Consider the following 22,446-nt stretch of genomic DNA (forward strand, 5'->3'; position numbering starts at 1 on the left):
ACACAGAACCTTTATTCAAAACAACCAGACGCTTGAGAAGGAAAAGAGCTCCCTCTAGTGGTTGACCCAACTCAGACCTCCCTTTTTCACACGATTTCTATCAGGTCCCTGATTTTGTTTCATGAAGTTACTTTTAAACTCAGACAGACCAGCTGACACCTGCCTGTCAGCATGACTTCAGCTGTGATGATGTCATGCAGCAGCAACACCATTTATAAAACAACGACTCATTTTGCTACACTGAACTCCTCAACTCTGTCCTCTTTCATTTTATCTCCTCTTTGACCTTCACCTCCAAACACTTCCTGTCTTTTAGAATCCCACTCACAAGTACATCCGTATAAAATGCCGCACACACATGCATTCTTGCCACACTCATCCATTTCCTCCTTGCAAGGAAGATGTGTCTTTTCTCTCAGTCAGATGCTGCATCTTTTCCATTTATTATGATAAAGGAATGGAAAATGCCTCTGTGTTTGTCTTTTTTTCCTCTGAGGGTGCTGCATACACACTTATATATAAATTATTTACTATCAGCATTAATGGACCCATCAGGGCTCAGTCCATAAGTTGCTCCTCCAGTAATGAACAACATCTTCATATATAATTGAACTGGAGTATTTTTTCCACCCTTTGGACAACAGGAAAATCAAATCTTAAGTAGTTTGCCTTCATAGCGCTAAATGTGTCCTCCACCCACAACATTCATTGTGATGTGAGTATCTGCTTCCCTTTGCCCTCCATCTCTCTCTCCAATGGCCTTGCTCTCTTCCTCCCACCCTCCTGGCTCCTGACCTGCTGTTGCTCTCTCCTCTCCCACTCTGCTCTTTCATATATAATGCATGTTAAACAAACAGACGTGTCAGAGTCACTCAGATGCACGGCTGTCCTGTCCCAGCGCTACACCTTCAGACACTCTTGGGAGAGAGGGGTGGTGGTGGTCATGTCCTGAAGGCTTCCCTGCAGCAAAGCTGAGCTCACAGACAGCTGCATCAAGTACAAAGTGTACAGTCTGCAAGAAATCGATTTAAGTGCCATATCAGAGTCTATATTTGTCTAAAAGTCTTTGAGTTAAAAAGGTTGCACGAGCAACGAAGGAAGTTTGGCATGTTTAAAAGAAACGAGGGGTGTAAATGAAATGTTTGTGTCACTGCAGAGTTGCAGACGCCTCGTTCAGTGTTTTGTTGGGTTTTTTTTATCCGTACCAAAGCATCCCCTTGTGGGTTTTAGTGCTAAAGACTAAGAGAAAACCATTTTCCCCTCAATGACTTCACATGTAAATCTAATTCTTCTGTTACGGCAAAAAGGAGAGAATGAGCCCCTGCACTGGTGCACTCCTGAATTGTATACATGCATTAATAAACACACACACACACACACACACATGCACATTCCCTTCTGGGGGGAAGAAATCCCAATTTTCCAGGTGCAGAGGTCTGTGGAAAAGAGTCAGAGGAGCTCATACAGAAACTGCATTATTCTCCATCAGCAGAGTCGAGTGTGAGTCATTATACCATCCACACATACAAGTGGAGTTTACCACTTGACGGAGGGTGTGATGGGGCCTGAAAAGCAGAAGGGTGGGAGTGGGATTGTGCTCGATCAGCAGCAAACAAGTTCATCGTCATATTCTTTGCATAATGTGCTCTGCCCGTATTGCAACGCAATGCAAACTGGCTTTAAATGTGCATCGTGTTGTGCAAAAACTCCCCGAATGTCAGCACTTTGAACATTCTGCTAATGTGCTTTGGCTTCGGTGTCCACGGCCTTAAAACCGAGACCTAAGTGCATTCTGGTGTCTCTCCTAATGAGGCCGTTCAAGGCACAAAAACAGATCAACTGTGCTTTTTTTCTTAAGGAGGTCTCATCTGGGTGGTAAAAATGAGAAGCAAGACTGAATGATTCTCTGTGTTCATTTCACCCACTATGCAGAGATAAAACTGGGTTCATTCAGACAGCTGAGATACACACGGTGACTCAGAGCAGCGTGAGTAGATGGTGTCTGGATGAAAAGGAGCTCTGGTGGCTTTTTCTCTCACACAAAGCAAACACCTGTCCTAGAATAAGGTATTGATTCATCATTTCTCTCAGCTGAAGCTTCGTAAACAAGCTAAGCAGGCATGTGTTCTAGGTAATTGCTGTCTAGTACAAATCAAAGCCTCTCACAGATAAAAAATATATATTCCTGCAGAGAGGCTTTTATTCTTATTCAATAGCATTATAAAATGTACCCCCACGTTTGCAGCGACCTGTGTTTTCATGAAAGCTGAAGCCTCTTGTTCTGAAGAAGCCCAGCTGAGTGGAGCCATTGCTTAGGCTTCCAGTTTAACATCAGTAATGAATGAAAGCAGCAGGGAGTGTTAGCTTGCTGGAAAAGCAGTTTGGGCTCATTTCAGAAAATAAAACATCCAATTCTTTGCTGTTCTCTTTCCTCACACTAGAATGCATCAATGGTTGTTAGGTTTGTTTTATTCTATCAAATCCAATTGAAAACTATTGTTTAAATAAACTAAATGTGTAATCCAGAATAAAACAAAGAACAACTTAGCTTTGCAGCACCCCCACTACCAGGTATGTTCACCTGCACTCCTCATCAGTCCTTATTTGTTTCTATTTTGTTTTAAATGAGCCTAACTTTCTTGTAGTATCTTAAAGTGGTTGTGAGGCACTGTTTTTCCATCATGGGAGAAGAAGTGGAGGTACAGCTGAGGAATACAAATAACTTGGAGTTCACCTGGACAACAGACTGGACTGGAGAAAGAACAGCCAAGCTGTTTACAAGAAGGGACACAGCAGACTGCACTTCTTGAGGACGCTTAGGTCCTTCAATGTCTGTAGCAAGATGCTGCAGATCTTCTACAAGTCTGTTGTTGAGAGTGTAATCTCTTCAGCCATCGTCTGTTGGGGTAGTAGCATCAGAAGCAGGGACCTGAAAAGGCTCAACAGCCTAATAAAAAAGGCTGGTTCTGTTCTGGGGACGACTGTGGAACCACTGGAGGAGATAATGCAAAGAAGGACAACCCTGAGCATTCTCTTCACAAGACTGTCCAAGACAACGGAAGAGTGTCTTCAGTCAGAGGCTTCTTCAGTTTCGCTGCAACACTGACCGCTACTGGAGATCCTTCCTGCCAGCAACCATTGTAATATACAATAATTCTTTGATGACTTGATTATCATTATTATTCTGAGCTACTACAGCAATCAATTTCCCTCTGGGATTAATAAAGCATTTTTGAATTGACTTTAATTGAATTTAGAGATGAATCACTCTTGTAGACACTAAGGAAGGATAGGGAGACATTTCAGCTGTTAGATTAAAGTGTTCAACGCACAGCGAGGAGATTGCTTTCTGTTGTACAAACGGACACTAGGGGGTGCTAAAAGCGAGTCAAAACTGCCTAGTTCTCTCTTAAAGAGACAATGTGTAGTTTGTACCATTAATTTCTGGAAATATCATCCCAGTGTTGTTGAAAATGAATGAAATGATTCCCAGTTGTTGAAAAATATTGACAGCTTTGTTAAATATAACCATAAAACCATGTCTAAAATACATGGGAGCGGGTCTAAGTCTCTGGGCGACGCCATATTAGATGCCATGTTTCCTTCTACGGGAGCCCATGAGGACAAAATGCATTTGTGGATCTGTTACAAAACTTGTTATTCTTAAATGTTGTTGTTTTACACATGTATCTCTTCACTTGTTGCCAGTGATGAAAGGGAGTCTGAAGTGCTTGTCATTTTGCTAAAGTTTGCACTCCCCAGGGCTTTTTTACCCTAATGGGCATCTGTGGACAAGGTCTTACTCCAACACAAAAATACTGCTTGCTTGCAACTATTTAGGTATCGGCTGTCCCTTTTTGCCAGGAAAAATCCACACTGTCACTTTATGATATTCTAAGAATTTATTTGGAATTTGGCATTTGTTTTTCACACATTTTCTGTCCTTCTGCATGGCAGCATTGTGTGAAGAATATATTTTAAAACTAAGAAACGGGAGGAACAATAGGAAATATGTGAGGTCAGAACGTCAGGTCTTTAAAAAGACTAGATTTTGTTCAGCAAAGACCTTTAAACAAAATGTGATCAACTACTGCAGCTCTTTGGGAAAGATCTCTTTCTGTTTGTCAAACAGAATTTTCTTTAGCATGTCAAATAGATTTCATAGATTTTTGTTGTGAGTAGCCTAAATGCAATATTTTAAAAAGGACTTATTTTTTATAAGTTGAGATAATGTTGCACTTTAGAGAATTTTGTAGCTGAATCTATTTATTCTTCATTTGTGTGTTTAGTTAACATTTCTCATGAGTAATTTTTTATATTGTTGAAACTTTGATTCAAGTCAGCGAACAAGAAACCAAAAATGAATGTGATTGAATCACTCAGTTAAGATAGATTAAACAAGATCTTTATTTGCCTTTGCCGTACTGTAATAACTCTAGTCCTCTAAAAAATTTGAGAAAGCAACAAATAAACCCCCCTTGTAATCTATTTTTTCCTTTATCTCTTCCTTCAACCCCATATCTATAAACTATACTCATCTAAAATATTTTTCTACACAGTAATCTTCTAAAGATTTGCATTTTTATTTGATAACATGTTTAATGTTTGCTTAAATTTACGGTGCTTTATTTCCTGAAGCCTGTGGTGTGTGGGGCTTCCGTAGCATATTTAAAAGCTGTAATGTGTGAGTTTCGTCACCAGGTGTCATAAAACTCTTTGATGCTGTTCCAGTTTTACAAAGCAACCACTGAGTGGCAGCAGAGAGGTAAAGATCTTCACGGCAGCGATGATTTGTAGTACAGAAGGAGAAAAAAACGGTTGCAGAAGAAGAAAAGACAAAAGAGTAAACAAAAGGAAGAGAAATGAACAAACCCCTGCCTCTTTTTTATCATTTCGGGTTTCATTGAGTCCGCCGTAGGAGTGAATGGTAGGACGATGTGTTGATGTGTTTTACTTCTCTTTTCTGGTTCATTTTTAGCATTTTGAAAGACCTGTTTGAAGTTATTTTATATTTTATCAGTATTTAATGTGAGGTTAAAGCAATATTTTAGTTTTTTACACTAAATAATTCAGCTAAGTTATTTGTCCCATATCTGCACGTTTTTTCAGCAGGAGGAACATACTTTGACGATCATGTGACGTGATTGTTATATTTTTGCCAAGGTTTTATGATCAAATGCTTTTGCTCCACATGGAATAAATAATGTGTATTAAACGAGAGAAATCCTTTTAAAGGTAATTTCTACCAGTAGGTCATCCTGGTGGTGTAAATGTCTCCGTGTGTCACTTTATTTGTTATTATTTTTATTATATGATGCTGTAGTTGTTGTCGATTTTACAAATATACTCGCTTTTTTTTTCTTCAGTCATGTCTGAGGAACCGGCAGCAGTAATCCGATTACTCAGAAGTCAGAAACCAAAGCTGATTGAGATTCTCAGTGCCGATGCAGATTTTGTTCTGCAGCATGCAGATGCTCGCGCTCTGCTTTCCCCACACAGCTACCAGCAGGTGAAACACTGTCGCACTCCTGGTGAAAAGGTCACTGACCTCTTGGATCACATCATCCAGAGAAGTCCTGAATCTGCTCAGGGACTTTTAGACCTGCTGAAAGAACCCGACTTGCAAAAGACCTTCCCAATGCTGTACTTTGTGAAGGACCTGGATGTTCACACACACTCTCCAGGTACACTGCATTGTTAAACACATGTGCTTTTAGCGTTGATTAAATTAATTCTTAATTTAATGGTGTTCTTTTCCTTACAAGAGAAAGACGTTACATCAGTAAAGCGGAAAGAAGTATTCAAAGAACTGGAGGTAATTCCAGCCAAAAAGATCTGCAGCAGCGGTGGGTCCGACTCCAACAATGCGTTTCTCTTCATAATACGACTATCACTAACAGCATGTGCTGCTGTGTGTTTGATTATTTTGTCACAGGTTCCAGTTTAGTGACAGAGAAGCAGCTGATGTCCGTTGCTCGTTCTATCGGCAGATCTTGGAGGGAAATTGGCAGACGGGTTCTGAACATCTCGTCTGTGAAGCTGGAGCAGATTGAAGAGGACCATTCTCTTCATGTGGAGAGAGTTTTCGCCATGCTGCGTTACTGGAGAAAACTCCAGAGGGACAAAGCCACTGCTGCTCATCTGCACTCTCTTCTGAGTCAGGGAGATGAGGCTCTGCTTCCTGAAGACATCGACTTTCTGATCAACTCTGACTGACACCTTCAATGTCTGAGAATCAGACACTTTAACTGAAGATCAATGAGGTTCTTATTATTATGAATAACAGAAATACATTTTTAAAGGGTCTTTACATGTCTGATAATGTCTGTTTTGGGAAAAAAAACATTTCAGCCAATGAGATGTTCAACAAAAGCGATGCAATTGTGTTTATTTTATTTTAATGTAAATAAATTTAAAGTGCAGGATGTAATCATTCTCTTTAAGATGTTTTAATGTTTTGTACTTTTTTCAACATTTAATAAATGTTAATGAGAGAAACTATAAAATGAGAGAACTATAAACACCTCTATGTTTTCATAAGATCAGAAATGACCTAATGAGCTTTTTGGTCATTTAAATTAAATGTATCCAACAACACGGGGTGAAAAAAGCTGTTAAACAGTTATTGACTGATGCCTAATGTATTCGAACGTAGGAGGATAAACTGTCACTTATTAGTGATCAAATAGTGAGATTTTAATGAAGAACAGGTACTGATACTTCTTTAAAACTCAAGGAAACATCAGCATAATGTTATGTGTTTGTGTAAAAGTAAGTGAGGCATGGGGGAAACTTTTTTCTGTGCAGAAAACGTCCACTTTAGAGGTTTTAATATTTCTGGAGAGGTTTTTAATCACAAATCCATCTTCTATGAATCTGGAAGGCTGGGTCACTTTAACCTTTGCACACTGCAGCACAGTCAGCGCTCATTTGTAGCTTTGCTTTATTCTGATATATATTATTTTATTCCTAGTGATAAACCAAAACAATCATTTTAGTATTAATCTCTTCAAATCAATCTGAGACTTTTTACTGAACAGAAAGAACAAATATGAATAACCTAAATCAGATTTGCCTTTTTAATAAAATAAGTTGTCTTTTAATATGTGTAAACTGAAGAACTGCTATAACGTATTTATGATCTCAGCCATTTAAATGTATTTTTTATGACTTCCTAGTTGTTTCTGTCTCTTTCGTAACTTTCTCAGAAAACATTAGGTAACTTTCCCTCTGACCAAAGGTTGGCTCCCTCACTCTTAAACCTTTTACTGCTGCCTTCAGTACACCTGAGGTTTATCAATGTGAGTATGGCACATACACCCCATTTCTCACGTAAGTATCTATTTTATGTTAGATTGTAATTGTTTTCGTTCTATTTGAACATTTTTTTAACAACAGCAGCAAGACGATGATGGAACCAACTCTCCGTGACCCCACAGATCCTCTTATTGACCATGCTGAGGGTCAGCACTTCTTGAATGAAGCCTTCAAAGTTATCGTAGAAGAGGTGCTCTGCAAAGGCACCGATGCCACCCAGAAGGTCTCAGAAGCATAAAAAGAACTGAAGCTGTCAGATTACAGTCTGAGCAGAAGCCTAAGTCTGTACTCTTGTTGTAGGTGTGTGAATGGAAAGAACCCGATGAGCTGGCTGTGCTGCTGGATCTGGAGCTGAGAGAGATGGGAGAGCCACGAGGCAGGCTCCTGCAGAGAGTTCGCGATGTGGCCAAGTTCAGCGTTAAAACAAGTTAAGGCCGACTCAGAAAACCAAAACCGCTACACGCATGGAGTGATCCTTATAAGACTTTATTTATTTACTTCCAGGTCACCCACGTTTCTTTAATCAGCAGTTTGCAGGAGTGGACTATCATTCTTTGGCGGGGCGTTTCCTCACCGAGGCTCTCAACACCAATCTGTAAGACGTGAAACCGTACAAAAAATCTTGAAAAAACAGGAAGGGAAGTGATCAGCCATTGTGAAATTTGCAGCTTCACCTATGAAGTCGCTCCAGTTTTTGTTCTGATGGAGAATGAGGTCCTGAGAAGCCTTCGTCAGCTGTTGGGGTGGACAGAAGGTGATGGCATCTTCTGCCCCGGAGGGTCCATGTCCAACATGTATGCCATCAATCTCGCACGCTACAGACTCTTCCCAGAAGTTAAAAGTCAGGGCCTGTGGTCGGTCCCGCGCCTGGCCATCTTTACATCTCCAGAGGTGAAGATCACGGTCAGTAATGCATAATTGAACCGAGTAGAATCATCATAATTTATTATCTTCTTTTTCAGAGTCACTATTCTGTGAGAAAAGGAGCTGCATTTTTGGGATTTGGGACAGACAGCCTCATTTTGGTAAACGTGGATGATAGGTATTCGTTTTTGCTGATTACTAAATAATTTTTGTCAAGCAAAGCAAAATGTTAAAAATTATATACATTTTCTGACATTATGCTTATTTTTTTCCCAATATTGTACAGAGGTCATATGATTCCAGAGGACCTGGATGAAAAGATAGAGCTCTCAAAATCTCAAGTAATTTTACTTATGTTCAACAAACCTCAAAATATTCAATCATGTCATGATTTTTGATTGTTTTCAATCGCATTTTTTGCAACAAGACGTTACCTTGAAATTTCAATCTGAAGAAAGTTTCCTTCCACCTTCCAGGGTGTTGTACCCTTACTTGTGAGCTGCACATCTGGCACAACAGTTCAGGGTGCCTTTGATCCACTGGATCAAATAGCTGATGTTTGTGGCAAACACAAACTCTGGATGCATGTTGATGTGAGACCTGAGCAGTTTTGATTTTTAGAATCTTTGGTTTTATCAACATGTGTGAGCAAGAAAAGTTTTGTCTTTGGTTTCAGGCTGCTTGGGGAGGAAGTGTGCTATTTTCCAAGCAGCACAGGAGTCTAATGAAAGGAATTGACAGGTACGGACTTACTAATAGATAAATAAAAAGTTTAAACTGCTTATTTAGCTCATGTGAGTAAAACTTCTAAGTTTTGTAATTGTGGTCTGCTGTGTGTCACAAGAGCGGATTCAGTAGCCTGGAATCCTCACAAGATGCTGCTGGCCGGCCTCCAGTGCTCCGCCTTGCTGCTCAAAGACACATCGGTTTGTTTTCACACTAACAACTCACGATGTTGTGGATAACCTCTTCTTCAACTTCCATTTTCTTCTTTCTATCTTTTTGCATTATTCAGAACTTACTAAAGCAGTGTCACGGTGCGAACGCCTCATATCTCTTCCAACAAGACAAATTTTATGATGTGAATCTGGACGTGGGGGATAAGTCTGTGCAGTGCAGCCGTAAGGCGGACTGCCTGAAGTTGTGGCTGATGTGGAAAGCTATTGGCTCCAATGGCTTTGAAGAGCGTGTAAACAAAGCTTTTGTCCTTGTGAGGTAAATAATACTTCACTGCATTCAGAACTACACTTCCTAATCTCATACTGCAGAACACTAAAGGGATGTTTCTGCTGAACAAAGATGTCTGAACTAATGTGTCAAACTTGCTCTTGCAGGTATTTGGTTGATGAAATGAAGAACAGAGATGGATTTCATCTTTTGAATGATGTAAGGTCTGTTTAGAAGTGTGAAACACACTTTCTTTTATTGGTCAGTTAATGTTTGTTTTGAATTTCCCCTCTGTGCACAGCCAGAGTTTGTGAATGTATGCTTCTGGTTTATTCCACCGAGTCTGAGAGGGAAGGAAGGAAACGCAGATTATCCTAGCAGACTGGCCAAAGTAAGTTCTGTTTTACATCAGTGAAATTAGTAAAAACAGAAGCACCATTGCTTTAAGATTTCTGTTAATTCTTTTGATATTAAATGCTTATTTACATTGTTTGTTGCACTATTTGAATTAATATATAATCATAATATATTTTTCTATGTATTTTTTGGACCGTGAGTAAGCAATAGAGGCTACTATTACTACTACTGTAATGTTATTTTTGCCAATAGGTTGCACCAGTAATAAAGGAACGTATGATGAAGAAAGGCACTTTGATGGTGGGCTACCAACCTCTTGGAGACAAAGTCAACTTTTTCCGTGTGACCGTCTTCTCTCCACTAATTTCCCACAAAGACTTGGACTTCTTTCTTGATGAAATTGAAAGATTGGGAATTAATTTGTGACAAATTTATCATGGTTTGATTAAAATTTAGAGTAGTCTATCAAATCTATGGCAGCATCATGATATGTGGCAAACATTGAAGCCTCATTCCATCTCTTGCTATTTTATTTTCATACATAGTAATAGATCACTATATTCCAAAATATAGTTTTATAAGAAAAAAATGTCTCCAAGAGTTGCAATTGTTGTTTACAATCTGAGATAAAGACTATTTGTTTAACTGTTATGGTATAGGAATAATCTCAGTTACACTATCTTTCTGCTTAGAGATCTATCATTAAACGTTTACAATCTGAGATAAAGACTATTTGTTTAACTGTTATGGTATAGGAATAATCTCAGTTACACTATCTTTCTGCTTAGAGATCTATCATTAAACGTAATAAAACATTTAAAATATTTAAATTTGATGTGCCTTTTATTTTCCGCTTTAATTTTCTAAATGGAAATTTGGAATTTGCTTTTTTCTTTGCTTTGTCAGATGTTTATATTTGAATAAGACCAAAAACTAAAGCTCAAATAAATCCTGATTTTATTAGACTGTTAAATTTAGGTACATTTTCTCCGTAAACAATATTAATTTAAGTAATATAAACAAAAACGTAAAGCAGGTCTATATTTACGACATTTTACGACGGTAAATATGGGTCAGCGTCAGAACCAGTCACGTTTTCAGGATATTAACCAATCAGGGCGCTCCCCGGGGAGTACTTCCGGTGATAGTATTTCCTGTCAGTGTTTGTAAACTGAGAAAAAAAAATTGGAAGTGCGACAAGAATTAATAATCTTCAGCGGTCTTTAAATCGAACGGTAAGCCTCAGAATGTGTCGCACTTTTGGCACGCGGCTTTCTTATCTTTTTAAAAACGTGTTAATGGTTCGTTTCTGGCAGCCTAGCCGAGGAGGGAGGCGCGGAGCCCGCACGCCCTGCCTGCCTGGCTGTTGTTGTCTGGGTTTGGGTCGGGTGAGGGGGTGGGGGTCCGGTTCAGCCTTACTGGAGCTGTCCCAAAACATGTCGGTTATTTACCTGTTCTTTATGTTTAGCTCCATTTCCAGCTTCTGTGTTCACACCTGAAGACGTCTAGCTGTTTCTCCTCTCAGGTGTGCTATAGATGTGTCCAGAAATAGTATTGTCGGAATTAGGGGGGGGGGGGGGGGGGGTTGGGTGCTAGATCAGAAGTCCATACAACTCTAGATAAATAATGTTGATTGTCGCTTGGTGGGGTATTTCCGTTCCTTTTATTTCCATCACACATTGAAAAATTCTGCCTGTTTTCCATGGAGTTTTACAAAGTTAACTAACTTTCACTTTTTGTCCTCCATGAGCTGAAAGTGGCAGATGCAGTCTCTAAATGTTCATAAATCACTGTGGTCACCTGTACATCTTGTTCAATGTATCTGTTGTCACAGCTAAACACAGGTCAATGCTGAGTACAAAAATCCTAGAAGTGCATTTGGTTATTCTCAATTTGAATGAGCATAAACATCCAGATGACCGGAGGATAAACAGATGTTTGTCCTATTGAAAATGGTTTTGAAAGAGAAGTACGGTCCAGCTGTCTCAGTTGACTCACTCAACTAAAACTACATGAATTATACTTTGCCTTTAAAATTGCTTTATTACCTTTGTAAATCATATCCTATTTTTGTTTTGTTTTTTCATCATGTTTCTTTGTGCCATCTGTGCGAACTTGAGACATGCACGACGCCTCTCTGGATCTAGTGCTCAAAAATCTAAACACACTAACATTTGACCAATACACCTGGTCACATATCCATCTGCCTTTGTTTTCAGACTTGGGCCCCCGATGATTTGGGGGTGTGTGTGATCTCTTCTGTCACCCTTCATCCTGAGTGAAGCCCCTCCCCCTCTGTCCCCTCAAACACACACGCATTCAAACCACGGCGATGACACACCATTCCAACAATTCAGTCCGAGACCATATGAAATGGGTCAGTGGAAGTCTCTTCATCTCCAGAATCACCTTAATGGTTGAATAATCTGTCCCTTCCATGACTCATAATCCCATGTAGAGGTTCACCCTGACTCCTAGGGTCTGCGAGGAGTCCTACAACACCCCTCCACCCCATATATACTCTAATGTGTAATTTTGTGTTGCCAGGCTGGTCTGCTTGGCTGTGAGGCAGTGTTGTCCAGCATGGCCCTGATGCAAGCCAACAATATCCCGGGCCAGAAGAAGATGATGTCATCCATGGGTCAGGGACACAGAGCCAGCCCCGAGAGCCACCAGACGCACTCACAGCACAGCCTCAACCACCATGGACACCACCAGGTTCACCATGGACAGGCCCACCACAGTCACATGGGACACCCCTCAGGAGGGACCTGTCCCCCCCTGGTGAGAGATGAGACAGATGGAGATGAGGTGAGAAAAAATTTGATCTATTTACATTTACTTCATCTAACAATCTGTGGTTTTCCTTTTTTCAAAGCTAATACGAAAAGACGGAGACTATCACACATCAAGGATTATTGAGAGTAAGGACGTCCAGACGAACCAGAATTTGCAACCCAAGAAGAAACACAAAAAATCTTCCCACAAAGTCAAAGAGAAAGTAGAGGTGAGAATGCCTATCTAATGTGAACAGGAAGATGATGGCACAGCCAGACTAATATTTTTTTTTCTTTTCTGTGTTGATGTTTTTAGCAGTTACTGCCGCAGATTGATATGAACGATGACAGTCCCTTCAAAGTCCAGAAGAACTTCATCTGTGACCACTGCTACGGGGCTTTCCGGAGCAGTTACCACCTCAAGCGACACATCCTCACACACACAGGTGACAAGTCACACACACACACATTTGTGGCAGCGGATATAGAGTCAAATCAGTCAAATTCTGCACAAATTTTTATTTATTTTTCTTGGAAAAAAGTAAAAAAACAAAAAACTTCACAATAGGGCTGCAACAAACGATTATTTGGATAATCGATTAATCGGATGGGGTCTCGACACGATTAATCGATTAATCGGATTACATGGGGAAATTTTTAAAAACTGCTAGGGAAACGTTATTTCTCTCCTTCCTTCACTTTATTTAACACAACATTATTAGAAAACAGTTCAATAGCAGAAAAACAACATGCCATCACCTAAATTGTCTTATAAGGTGTATAGACAGAGACCCTAAGCTACATCTATCTGTGACCTAAAATGCTTGGTCCAAGTTAAACAGCTGAAGGGCAATTCTCATCTGTTTTGTTTGATCTCATCTGTTAATATTTATTTTAAATGTAATTAAACATAGGCTGTGAATTAATCAAAATTGATCACTATTTCCAAAACTGACTGAAAAAATACCAAATAAAACAAAAGTAAATGAATGCCATCCTCCTTGTGATGATGCCCTGGGCAACTGCCATAAAGTCACATCAAGAAATGCTGCTGATCATTCCAATGATCCCAAATAGACTCACATTAGGCCACATGAAAGCAACTGAACCCAAAAATATATTAACCAGTATATAACTGCACTCTCACACAACACGCCTGCAGCAACAGTTAGGACTCCTCCCTCCCTTTTAAAAGCGTTTTTGCTTCTGAGGACATTGTGGTTGTAAAACCACATGCTAGTAGTCTGGCCCCGGTGTGATCAACCAGTTTCAGCGGGAATGTGACGGCGGAACCAGGGCCAGATTAACACTTTGTTGTACCCTGGGCAACAATATTCAAGGGCTCCATCATCACGACCCAAGGATCACCATAATGTGGTCACATACAGAATATTTTACTGTAATATGCAGTAAATATACTCAATACTTGAATGCCTGACAACACGTAACCCGCCCAGAGTAACCTTTGACCCACCTCGTGTGGACTGACCAATGAGGAGAGGGTCTTAACTTGAGGCCCTCTCTTCATTGGTCAGTCTGCATGAGACTGACTCTCAACTGACATTCAGTCATAGGCAGCGAAGCGTCTCTGTGCAGCGCAAAAGCCCGGGTGGACAGTTTGTTTGATGTAGGGTGATCATATTTCCATTTCCAAACAAGAGGACAGGGGATCTGTGCCTATGACGTCACACTATGGCAACGCCACACAAACCATGTTGGGACCCATTTTTTGTAAGAACTAAATTAATATCAGATTCTGCCAATTAAAGGGCTCTAAAACTATTCATATGTAAATATTTTGCATATTTAATGCAAAATCTAATTTTTCTGCTTTAGTGCTGCAACAAGGTTTTATTAATAATAAATTATTATACCTTTTGTTTTACTACAGCATCGGTAAGCTTCCTGTGCACAGATTATCAAGGATGCTTGTTTCAGCTGTGAGATTAGACGATAGGATCAATGAAAAAATAAGTTGTCACACACTCCATGGAAACTTTCAGAGAATCCACAAATAGTGGCTTTCAAATGGTTTTGTTACTTTTTGCAAGTTTTTAAAAGAAGCAGATGAGACAGCATGTCTGATAATTTAGTTTTTCATCTGATAATATTAGAACATGTCAGTAATGTCTGAGGGGCTTTTATAAACACTGTATAACTAATACTCCTGGAGAGGGTATGGATTATACAGAGGCTTCTGGGGAGCCCAGTTATGGGGGGGGGGGGGGGGGGGGGGGCATTTTGCCTTGGCCCCAAAATGTCTTGAAACGGCCCTGGGTGTGTGACTGAGTTTTGAAGGTGATCTGAATTGTATCAGATGTATAAATATTACATGTGTATAACTTATTGTTTTTTACTGGTAAAAACGTGTCGTGGAGATAAATCTACCTACATTTGACTTTTCAACACTTTGTTTTGTTTTCTTGTTTTTATTTAACTATTTTCCTGTCCTGTCTGTCTCTCATCTTCCTGCATCTCCTCATAATTCTCCAGAAAATCTGTTGCCTGGATTCTTACCTTTTCACCTCATCAGTTATTTTTGAGCAGATCAAATGGATCTCCTGACCGAAAAGCGCAGAGCGCGTTTTCGATGCTGCGTGAGGTGAAATCACCACAGCACAGGTGATGAGCTCCGCAGTAGCGAGCTTCAGGCACAAATAAGACAGAAAATAGAGAACATGTGCGGACATGAACGATCGTGTGCTAATTATAGTTTTTTGGTTGCGCCACTTTGAGAATGGACCGTGCGCTGGACGCAGCTGCCTGGATCGCTGCGCGACAATGCGGAACCGGTTCGCAGCAGCGCAAGTCTGCCGGCTCTCCCTCGCGCTGATCTGCCGGCTCTCCCTCGCACTGATCTGCGGCTCTCCCTCGCGCTGATCTGCCGGCTCTCCCTCGCGCTGATCTGCCGGCTCTACCTCGCGCTGATCTGACTTGCTCTGGTCTGCGCGCAACGGCGGGCGGGAAGGGGGGGGGGGGGGGGGGGCTTTTGGAAGAGTTGTGCGACACAACGAATCGATGACGCAATTCGTTGCCAACGCTTTTAGTAATCGATTTTCATCGAATTTATCGATTCGTTGTTGCAGCCCTACTTCACAACCTGTGATGCAAACAATTCTCCCTCTTATTCTGATACTGCTCAGACATTTTTTTCTGTTCAGTTTATGTTTCTGCATCATAATCTGGCACGTTGTCTTAGTTTTACACAAAACACGTGATGTGGGACACTCTTTTAACTCATTCACTGCCAATGACGACTAAAGTCGTCATTTGCATTTTTTTACTGTTTGAGAATCGGAACGAGCGCCCACGCTGTGAGAACAAACATCTCAGCCCTGAAGCCGATCTTCATCCGCATATGTCACACGTCACGTGATCAGGAAGCAGAACATCAATGTGTTAGGAGATCGTTTTGGGCCGTTCCTGTAAAAAAGTGAGGCGCGAACCGGAAAAGCGTCTGCCGATCACAATTCGACAACGGATTATGAAAGAACGGATAATGCTGAAAACATGCAGATTCTTCCTGATGTAAGAGGTGAGTCTCTGCTTTGTTTTGGTTGTTTTGGCGTCAACATCATCCTAGCACGCAACGTTCTGTGACTCTTAAAAAAAACAGTAAAAATGGTGAGAAACGCTGGCAGCAAAGGCCGTTAGCGATCAGGAAACGGCTGGCAGTGAATGAGTTAACATGTGACAAATGCAGAGTGCTTATAAACACTGATGAATGTTCCACATCTGTGTGGCTCCCAGGGGAAAAGCCATTTGCCTGTGATGCGTGTGACATGCGTTTCATTCAGCGTTACCACTTGGACAGACACAAGAGGGTGCACAGCGGAGAGAAACCTTACCAGTGTGATAGATGCCATCAGGTCAGCCCACACTTATTTTTTTCCAATGCACCCGATGGACCTAACACATGATGCATCAGATGCTATCTCTGCTGCCCTACCTGGAAATAGACTCTTCTTTTCCTTTATTCAGAACTTTTCACGGACCGACAGGCTGCTGAGGCATCGGCGTCTGTGTACAGCTCGGGTGAGTAAAGAGGAAAACCAGTTCCAGGATGTGTCTCCCCATACGGCTTCGTGGAGCCCCCTACAACCCTCCAACAACCGTCTGACTGTCTGATCAGCGTCTCCTAGCACCCATCTGCAGCTCAGTACCCCTTCTTCCTGGAGTCTGAATCTAAAACTAACCTTAAATCTACCAAACTTGAGTTTGCTCTCACCAGCACATTCATGGAGCTCAATACTGGATTGTTTGTATTTTTCTACTTATTGTTACCTTCATAATCCAAGCAGGAAGGTATGGACAAACCTAATGCCCATTTATGCTCACTTGACATTTGTAAATATGTTCATCCATCTTCCTTGCGTCCAAGTCTCTTTAAGCATTGTCCCTTTGCCCAGTTGAGATGTTTATAAATATGTACACATTCACACAGCCTCTCATCAACAGGTTTTCCCATTTTCCCCCCCACTGGGCATGTAGATATGCATCTGTAAGCTCTCTGTTATTAATACTCACCACATCAACACAGAGGGCAGACAAAAGTGTCTTGTCTGTTTGCATTTGCAGATCGAATGCCGAGCATAAATGGGCTCTTAACAGATGGAGATAATTGGAATAATCTTTGGTTTGCTGAAGGCTGGAAGTGATAAGTGATCAGAGGACATGCAGGACTTTGTTTGACCTTTTTAACATTTTATCCGCCTGTTACCAAACATTAAAGAACACACATTCAAACTCACAACATGTTTGTCTAAAATCATCTTAGGTACTGCTAAAAAAATCTTCTGATCAGATATTGTAGGTCCGTTCCAGCTGAGTTACTTCATTGTAGTGAATGTACAAGGTAGATGTATAACACATACAGATCTAATCTACTACGACCAATCATACAGCTCTAAAACAGGAACAACAGCTACACTCGTGTGTAAAATTATCACCTGAAAGTGGAGTTTATCTCATAATTTAATACCTGCATTAATGTAGTTGTGTAGTGACTGTTAATACTTCTGATCCTCAGTCATAGCAAAGCATCCATTTAGTTGTTAAAGCTACAGATTTTTACAGGAACCCAGATTATCAGACGTTTGTGATTAGTGCCACCTGTAGAAATCTGTGACACTATCTCATGAGCTTAAAACACTGTTTTTATTTTTATTTTTTCTCTGTAGTGTTTATAGATTTGTTTCCTTTTATAGTTTTAAAACATGAAATTAGAAATGGTTTTGTATCACTGGATTAATTAAACTCTTAAGTACTGGAGTCGTTTTCTGGATGCTAAATGGTCTTCATCAATTCATCTGACCTTCAGATTCCAAGTGTTGATCTTTTGTCGGACTGAATGTTGCCCGATTAAAGTGCTGGGATCACTTCCTGTCTGGTTTACCTTAAGCATCTTCAGTGAAGATGGATTAAATGTGTTTTTGTTGACAGGAAATGGGTTTGGGCTGGCGTGCGGTTAAAGCAGACTGTAAAGATGTTAGTTCAGTTGTAAAGGAACATGTGAGTTAAACAGTTATTTAGACTGAAATGTTTTATCGTAGTCCGGTAGCACTGTTGCTGTCCCTTTTGTAGAAAATGTAATCTGAGTTTGGAGCCCGTCACTTACTTTTTACAGCTTATGAAGTTTATATATATATATATATATATATATATATATAATTACCCTGTTCCGTGCCTCCATTGTTGAGGCGGCCGACCGGAGCTGTGGTCGCAGGATCGTCGGTGCCTGTCTTGGTGGCAACCCCCGAACCCGCTGGTGAACACCAGCGGTTAGGGATGTTGTCAAGCTGAAGAAAGAGCCCCGTCAGGTCTTTTTGGCCTGTGGGACTCCATAGGCAGCTGACGGGTACCGGCAGTCCAAGCGGAACGCGGCTCGGGTGGTCGCCCAGGCAAAAACCCGGGCATGGGAGGAGTTCGGTGATATGGTGGAGCAAGACTTCCGTACGGCTTCGAGGAGATTCTGGTCCACCATCCGGCACCTCGGGGGGGAGCAGTGCTCTACCAACACTATTTATAGTGGGGACGGTGTGCTGCTGACCTCTACTCAGGACGTTGTGGATCGGTGGGCAGAATACTTTGAAGACCTCGTCAATCCCACCGACACCTCTTCCAGTGAGGAAGCAAGAGTCTGGGGACTTTGGGTTGGCCTCTCAAATCTCTGGTGTTGAGGTCACTGAGGTGGTTAAAAAGCTCCTCTGTGGCAAGGCTCTGGGGGTGGATGAGATCCGCCCGGAGTTCCTTAAGGCTCTGGATGTTGTGGGACTGTGTTGGCTGATGCAGCTCTGCAAAATTGAGTGGACATCGGGGGCAGTCCCACTGGACTGGCAGACAGGGGTGGTGGTCCCCTTATTTAAAAAGGGGGACAGCAGGGTGTGTTCCAACTACAGGGGCATCTCACTCCTGAGCCTTCCTGGTAAGGTCTATTCAGGGGTTCTGGAGAGGAGGGTCCGTTGGATTGTTGAACCTCAGATTCAGGAGGAGCAATGTGGTTTTCATCCTGGCCGTGGAACACTGGACCAGCTCTATACCCTTAGGGGGATCCTGGAGGGTGTGTGGGAATTTGCCCAACCAGTCTACATGTGTTTTGTGGATTTGGAGAAGGTGTTTGACCGCGACCCTCAGGGGGCCCTGTGGGGGGTACTCCAGGAGTATGGGGTACCAGGCCCTCTGATACGGGCTGTTAGGTCCCTTTATGACCGGTGTCAGAGCTTGGTCCGCATTGCCGGCAGTAAGTTGGGCTCGTTCCCAGTGAGAGTTGGACTCCACCAAGGCTACCCTTTGTCACCTGTTCATAACCTTTATGAACAGGATTTCTAGGCGCAGCCAAGGTGTGGAGGGCATCCGTTTTGGTGGCCTGAGGATCAGGTCTCTGCTTTTTGCAGATGATGTGGTCCTGTTGGCTTCATCAGAACGTGATCTTCAGCTTTCGCTGGAGCGGTTCACAGCCGAGTGTGAAGCAGCTGGGATGAGAATCGGCTCCTCTAAATCTGAGACCATGGTCTTGATTCGGAAAAGGGTAGATTGCCTTCTCCGGGTCAGGGATGAGGTCCTGCCCCAAGTAGAGGAGTTTAAGTATCTTGAGGTCTTGTTCACGAGTGAGGGAAAACTGGAGCGTGAGATCGATAAGCGGATTGGCGCTGCATCTGCAGTAATGCGGGCGTTGTATTGGTCTGTCGTGGTGAAGAGAGAGCTGAGTCAGAAGGCGAAGCTCTCGATTTACCGGTCGATCTACGTTCCTACCCTCACCTATGGTCATGAGCTTTGGGTAGTGACCGAAAGAACGAGATCACGGATACAAGCGGCCGAAATGAATTTTCTCTGCAGAGTGTCTGGGCTCTCCCTTAGAGATAGGGTGAGAAGCTCGGCCATTCGGGAGGGGCTCGGAGTAGACCCGCTGCTTCTCCACATCGAGAGGAGCCAGTTGAGGTGGCTCGGGCATCTGGTCAGGATGCCTCCTGGACGCCTCCCTGGTGAGATTTTCTGGGCACGTCCAACTGGGAGGAGACCTAAAGGTAGACTCAGGACATGGTGGAGGGACTATGTCTCTCACCTGGCCAGGGAACACCTTGGGATTCCCCCGGAGGAGCTGGCCCAAGTGTCTGGGGAGAGGGAAGTCTGGGCCTCTCCCGTTAGGCTACTGCCCCCGCGACCTGACTCCGGATAGGCAGATGAAAATTGATATATATATATATATATATATATATATATATATATATATAATTTTTTTTTTTAACGTCTAAGGTGTAGAAGTTAGTTACCTGGGACTTAAACTTCATAAATAAATTATTTTGTTTTTACAAAATCCTGATTGTTAGACTTTTGTTATTTAGGAAAAATCATCTACCCTTATCATTTCAGTATCACAGCCATTTTTTAGATTAGTCCTCGTTTCTTTATTTGCATGTATTTGGGGAATGAGCTGTAAAGATTTCTTTGTTTTGTGTCTTTATTGAAGGCCTTAAGATTTTTGTCACGTTAGGATTAAAGTGAGGTCAGATCTGGCTTTGTCGCTTTGTACTTAATGGAGTTTTATGGTCACAATAAAATTTCTTTTTGTTTTTATTTATTTAAACATGGAATGCTGTTTGAATTTTGGTTTTGCACCAAAGGTTTATTCAAATTCAGACAGAGATCAAACGACCTAAAGAAACCCTCAGTTGATTTTAAGAAATAAGTAATGCACCAGTCTGGCCAGCAGGTGGCAGCCATGACCATGCAAGGACAAGATGAAGAGGAGTAAACAAACTTTTTACTCTCACTTGTTAATTCATTCATGTTAAGTACTATTTTATGTGAAAATATTAAAGAACAACCTCAAAAATGGATGCAAGACTGACTTTACAACAAATTGCTTTATATTAGTCTTTTTGTAGTGCCTTGAATGAAGTTGATAGAGAAGAAACTACAAATGGGGAAACAAAATATAATAATTTGGATTCCAGTGCTTGTCATTGTGTCAATGTGGGCAGTGGAACGGGCATAATGTGTGCTGGCAGCCGTGTGTGCAGGAGTCCGTTGGCCTGTGTTGGTATTGGCACATGGGTTGTACGGTTGGTTGTACAGACCACACCCTTTAGCACCTTCCTCTCTGCTATTGATCAGCTCTGTAATTACAGCATTAGGTGTGTGCCCCCCTCCCCTTCCCATGGGAGACATCCCCTCCCTCTGCAGCCTGATTTACAGCACCCACAGGCCCGGAGCACTTAACAATGGAACTTCTTAAGTGAGGTAGATGGAGAGGAGCTCACAGAGGATGGGATAACACTCCATCTTCATGCACAGAGTGCTGAAATCACCTTGGTTTTGAGTCATCTTGGTGAGACGGTCCAGAGGTAAAGTGTGGGAGTGCTGCCTCGTCTCCCTCCATCATGGAGGAGGAGGTTTTTCTTAAGACTGATGGTCAGCCTTTTACATGCTTGCCTCTGTCAGAGGGGATGTAGAAATAAAAATAGAAAACCCACATCCTGCAAACGGATATTTCCCTGACAATCATTTAGTCTCAGCTGCCTGTGAAAAGTATGGCTCCACAAACATTTGGGTGGTTCAGAGGTTTACAAAAAACTCAGCAGCAGACTCGCTTCGTTGTCCCCAACAAATGTTTGGTTGTGCCCCTGATCAAACACATTACAGGCTCACAGCAAATGATTGAAACCCTACCAACAATGACTCCTATCTCCCTCTCCCGGAGGTGTGGGAGAGCCTTTTCATCTCTGGCTTTGATTAATAAAGGAATCGCTGGCTGGTTGAAAGCAACAATCTGCCCCCTTCGAGCATCCATCACACCCATGACAGCCCACCTCTCTGTGTTAATTAGCAGTGATATTTAAGCTGTCTGCAGTGTTCCATGGCCATCAGCGTGTTGGTGGTGTCGCTCTTCATTAAAATTTCGGTTCTTCTGTCCAGGGTGACTCTCGTTTTCCTCAGCACCTCAGTGGACTTGTCCTTGGATGCTCATATTTAGACACAGACCAGGTTTTTTAGCAATCTTAAACATAAATAACTCAAATATAAATATAAAATGAATGGCAACGTCTTTGCCTTTTTTTAAGGCGCTCAGACCAAAAAAGCCTTTAATGTGATTCATCACAGTGTCTCAGTATCTGTTTGATATTACATGACAGAATATGCCATAAATCCCCAAAGTTCACTTTAAACAAGGAGCAGAGAAAATGTGAATACATTACTTATTAATGATTACCAAATACTGCAATGTTCTCTCACACTTGGGGCTATTATTCAGAAATAAATTATTTATGTAGCTGAATCCTAGCCTGTTATACCCAGGAGGAATAGTGCAACCAAAATGAGAATTTTTAGAGGTGCAAATGTGAAGAAAGGCAGGGTCAAATGAAGAGCACCTTAGCCAAAGGCAGTCATTTGATGACAATCTGAAAGCAGGCAAAATGGCTTCCAGAGCCATGAAGTTGGTGTGTGATGCCGTCTGTGGGGTACC

At 41.8% G+C, this 22,446-nt stretch overlaps 3 protein-coding genes across 9 annotated transcripts; all 3 read left to right on the forward strand.

Annotated features, from left to right (window-relative positions):
- Positions 1-4,774: 4,774 nt before the first annotated feature.
- On the forward strand, positions 4,775-6,499 carry zgc:174906 (FAS-associated death domain protein). Its single transcript, XM_015967940.3, has 4 exons — positions 4,775-4,927; positions 5,367-5,684; positions 5,766-5,846; positions 5,936-6,499. Exons 2-4 carry the CDS (start codon positions 5,369-5,371, stop codon positions 6,214-6,216), a joined length of 678 nt encoding a protein of 225 aa, XP_015823426.1. The 5' UTR covers positions 4,775-4,927; positions 5,367-5,368; the 3' UTR covers positions 6,217-6,499.
- Positions 6,500-6,703: 204 nt separating this feature from the next.
- Positions 6,704-10,535, forward strand: csad (cysteine sulfinic acid decarboxylase). Of its 3 annotated transcripts, none has more exons than XM_015967936.3 (14): positions 6,704-7,332; positions 7,399-7,540; positions 7,618-7,744; positions 7,822-7,912; positions 7,986-8,208; positions 8,280-8,359; positions 8,468-8,522; positions 8,658-8,774; positions 8,858-8,922; positions 9,026-9,107; positions 9,197-9,396; positions 9,516-9,567; positions 9,650-9,739; positions 9,958-10,535. In XM_015967936.3, the coding sequence occupies exons 2-14, from the start codon at positions 7,409-7,411 to the stop codon at positions 10,129-10,131; spliced, it is 1,488 nt and encodes a 495-aa protein (XP_015823422.1). In that variant the 5' UTR covers positions 6,704-7,332; positions 7,399-7,408; the 3' UTR covers positions 10,132-10,535. The 3 variants fall into 3 exon arrangements, with proteins under 3 accessions (XP_015823422.1, XP_015823425.3, XP_015823423.1); XM_015967939.3 differs by having other exon boundaries at positions 7,440-7,540; XM_015967937.3 differs by having other exon boundaries at positions 6,704-7,301.
- Positions 10,536-10,603: 68 nt separating this feature from the next.
- Positions 10,604-17,753, forward strand: znf740b (zinc finger protein 740b). Of its 5 annotated transcripts, none has more exons than XM_015967934.3 (7): positions 10,604-10,940; positions 11,925-12,082; positions 12,253-12,516; positions 12,584-12,712; positions 12,799-12,928; positions 16,233-16,351; positions 16,464-17,753. In XM_015967934.3, exons 2-7 carry the CDS (start codon positions 12,038-12,040, stop codon positions 16,608-16,610), a joined length of 834 nt encoding a protein of 277 aa, XP_015823420.3. In that variant the 5' UTR covers positions 10,604-10,940; positions 11,925-12,037; the 3' UTR covers positions 16,611-17,753. The 5 variants fall into 5 exon arrangements, with proteins under 5 accessions (XP_015823420.3, XP_070400714.1, XP_070400715.1 ...); XM_070544613.1 differs by having other exon boundaries at positions 12,802-12,928; XM_070544614.1 differs by having other exon boundaries at positions 12,253-12,489.
- Positions 17,754-22,446: the final 4,693 nt, after the last annotated feature.

This window comes from Nothobranchius furzeri, chromosome 15, assembly GCF_043380555.1.
Source record: "Nothobranchius furzeri strain GRZ-AD chromosome 15, NfurGRZ-RIMD1, whole genome shotgun sequence".
Lineage (NCBI taxonomy): Eukaryota > Metazoa > Chordata > Actinopteri > Cyprinodontiformes > Nothobranchiidae > Nothobranchius > Nothobranchius furzeri.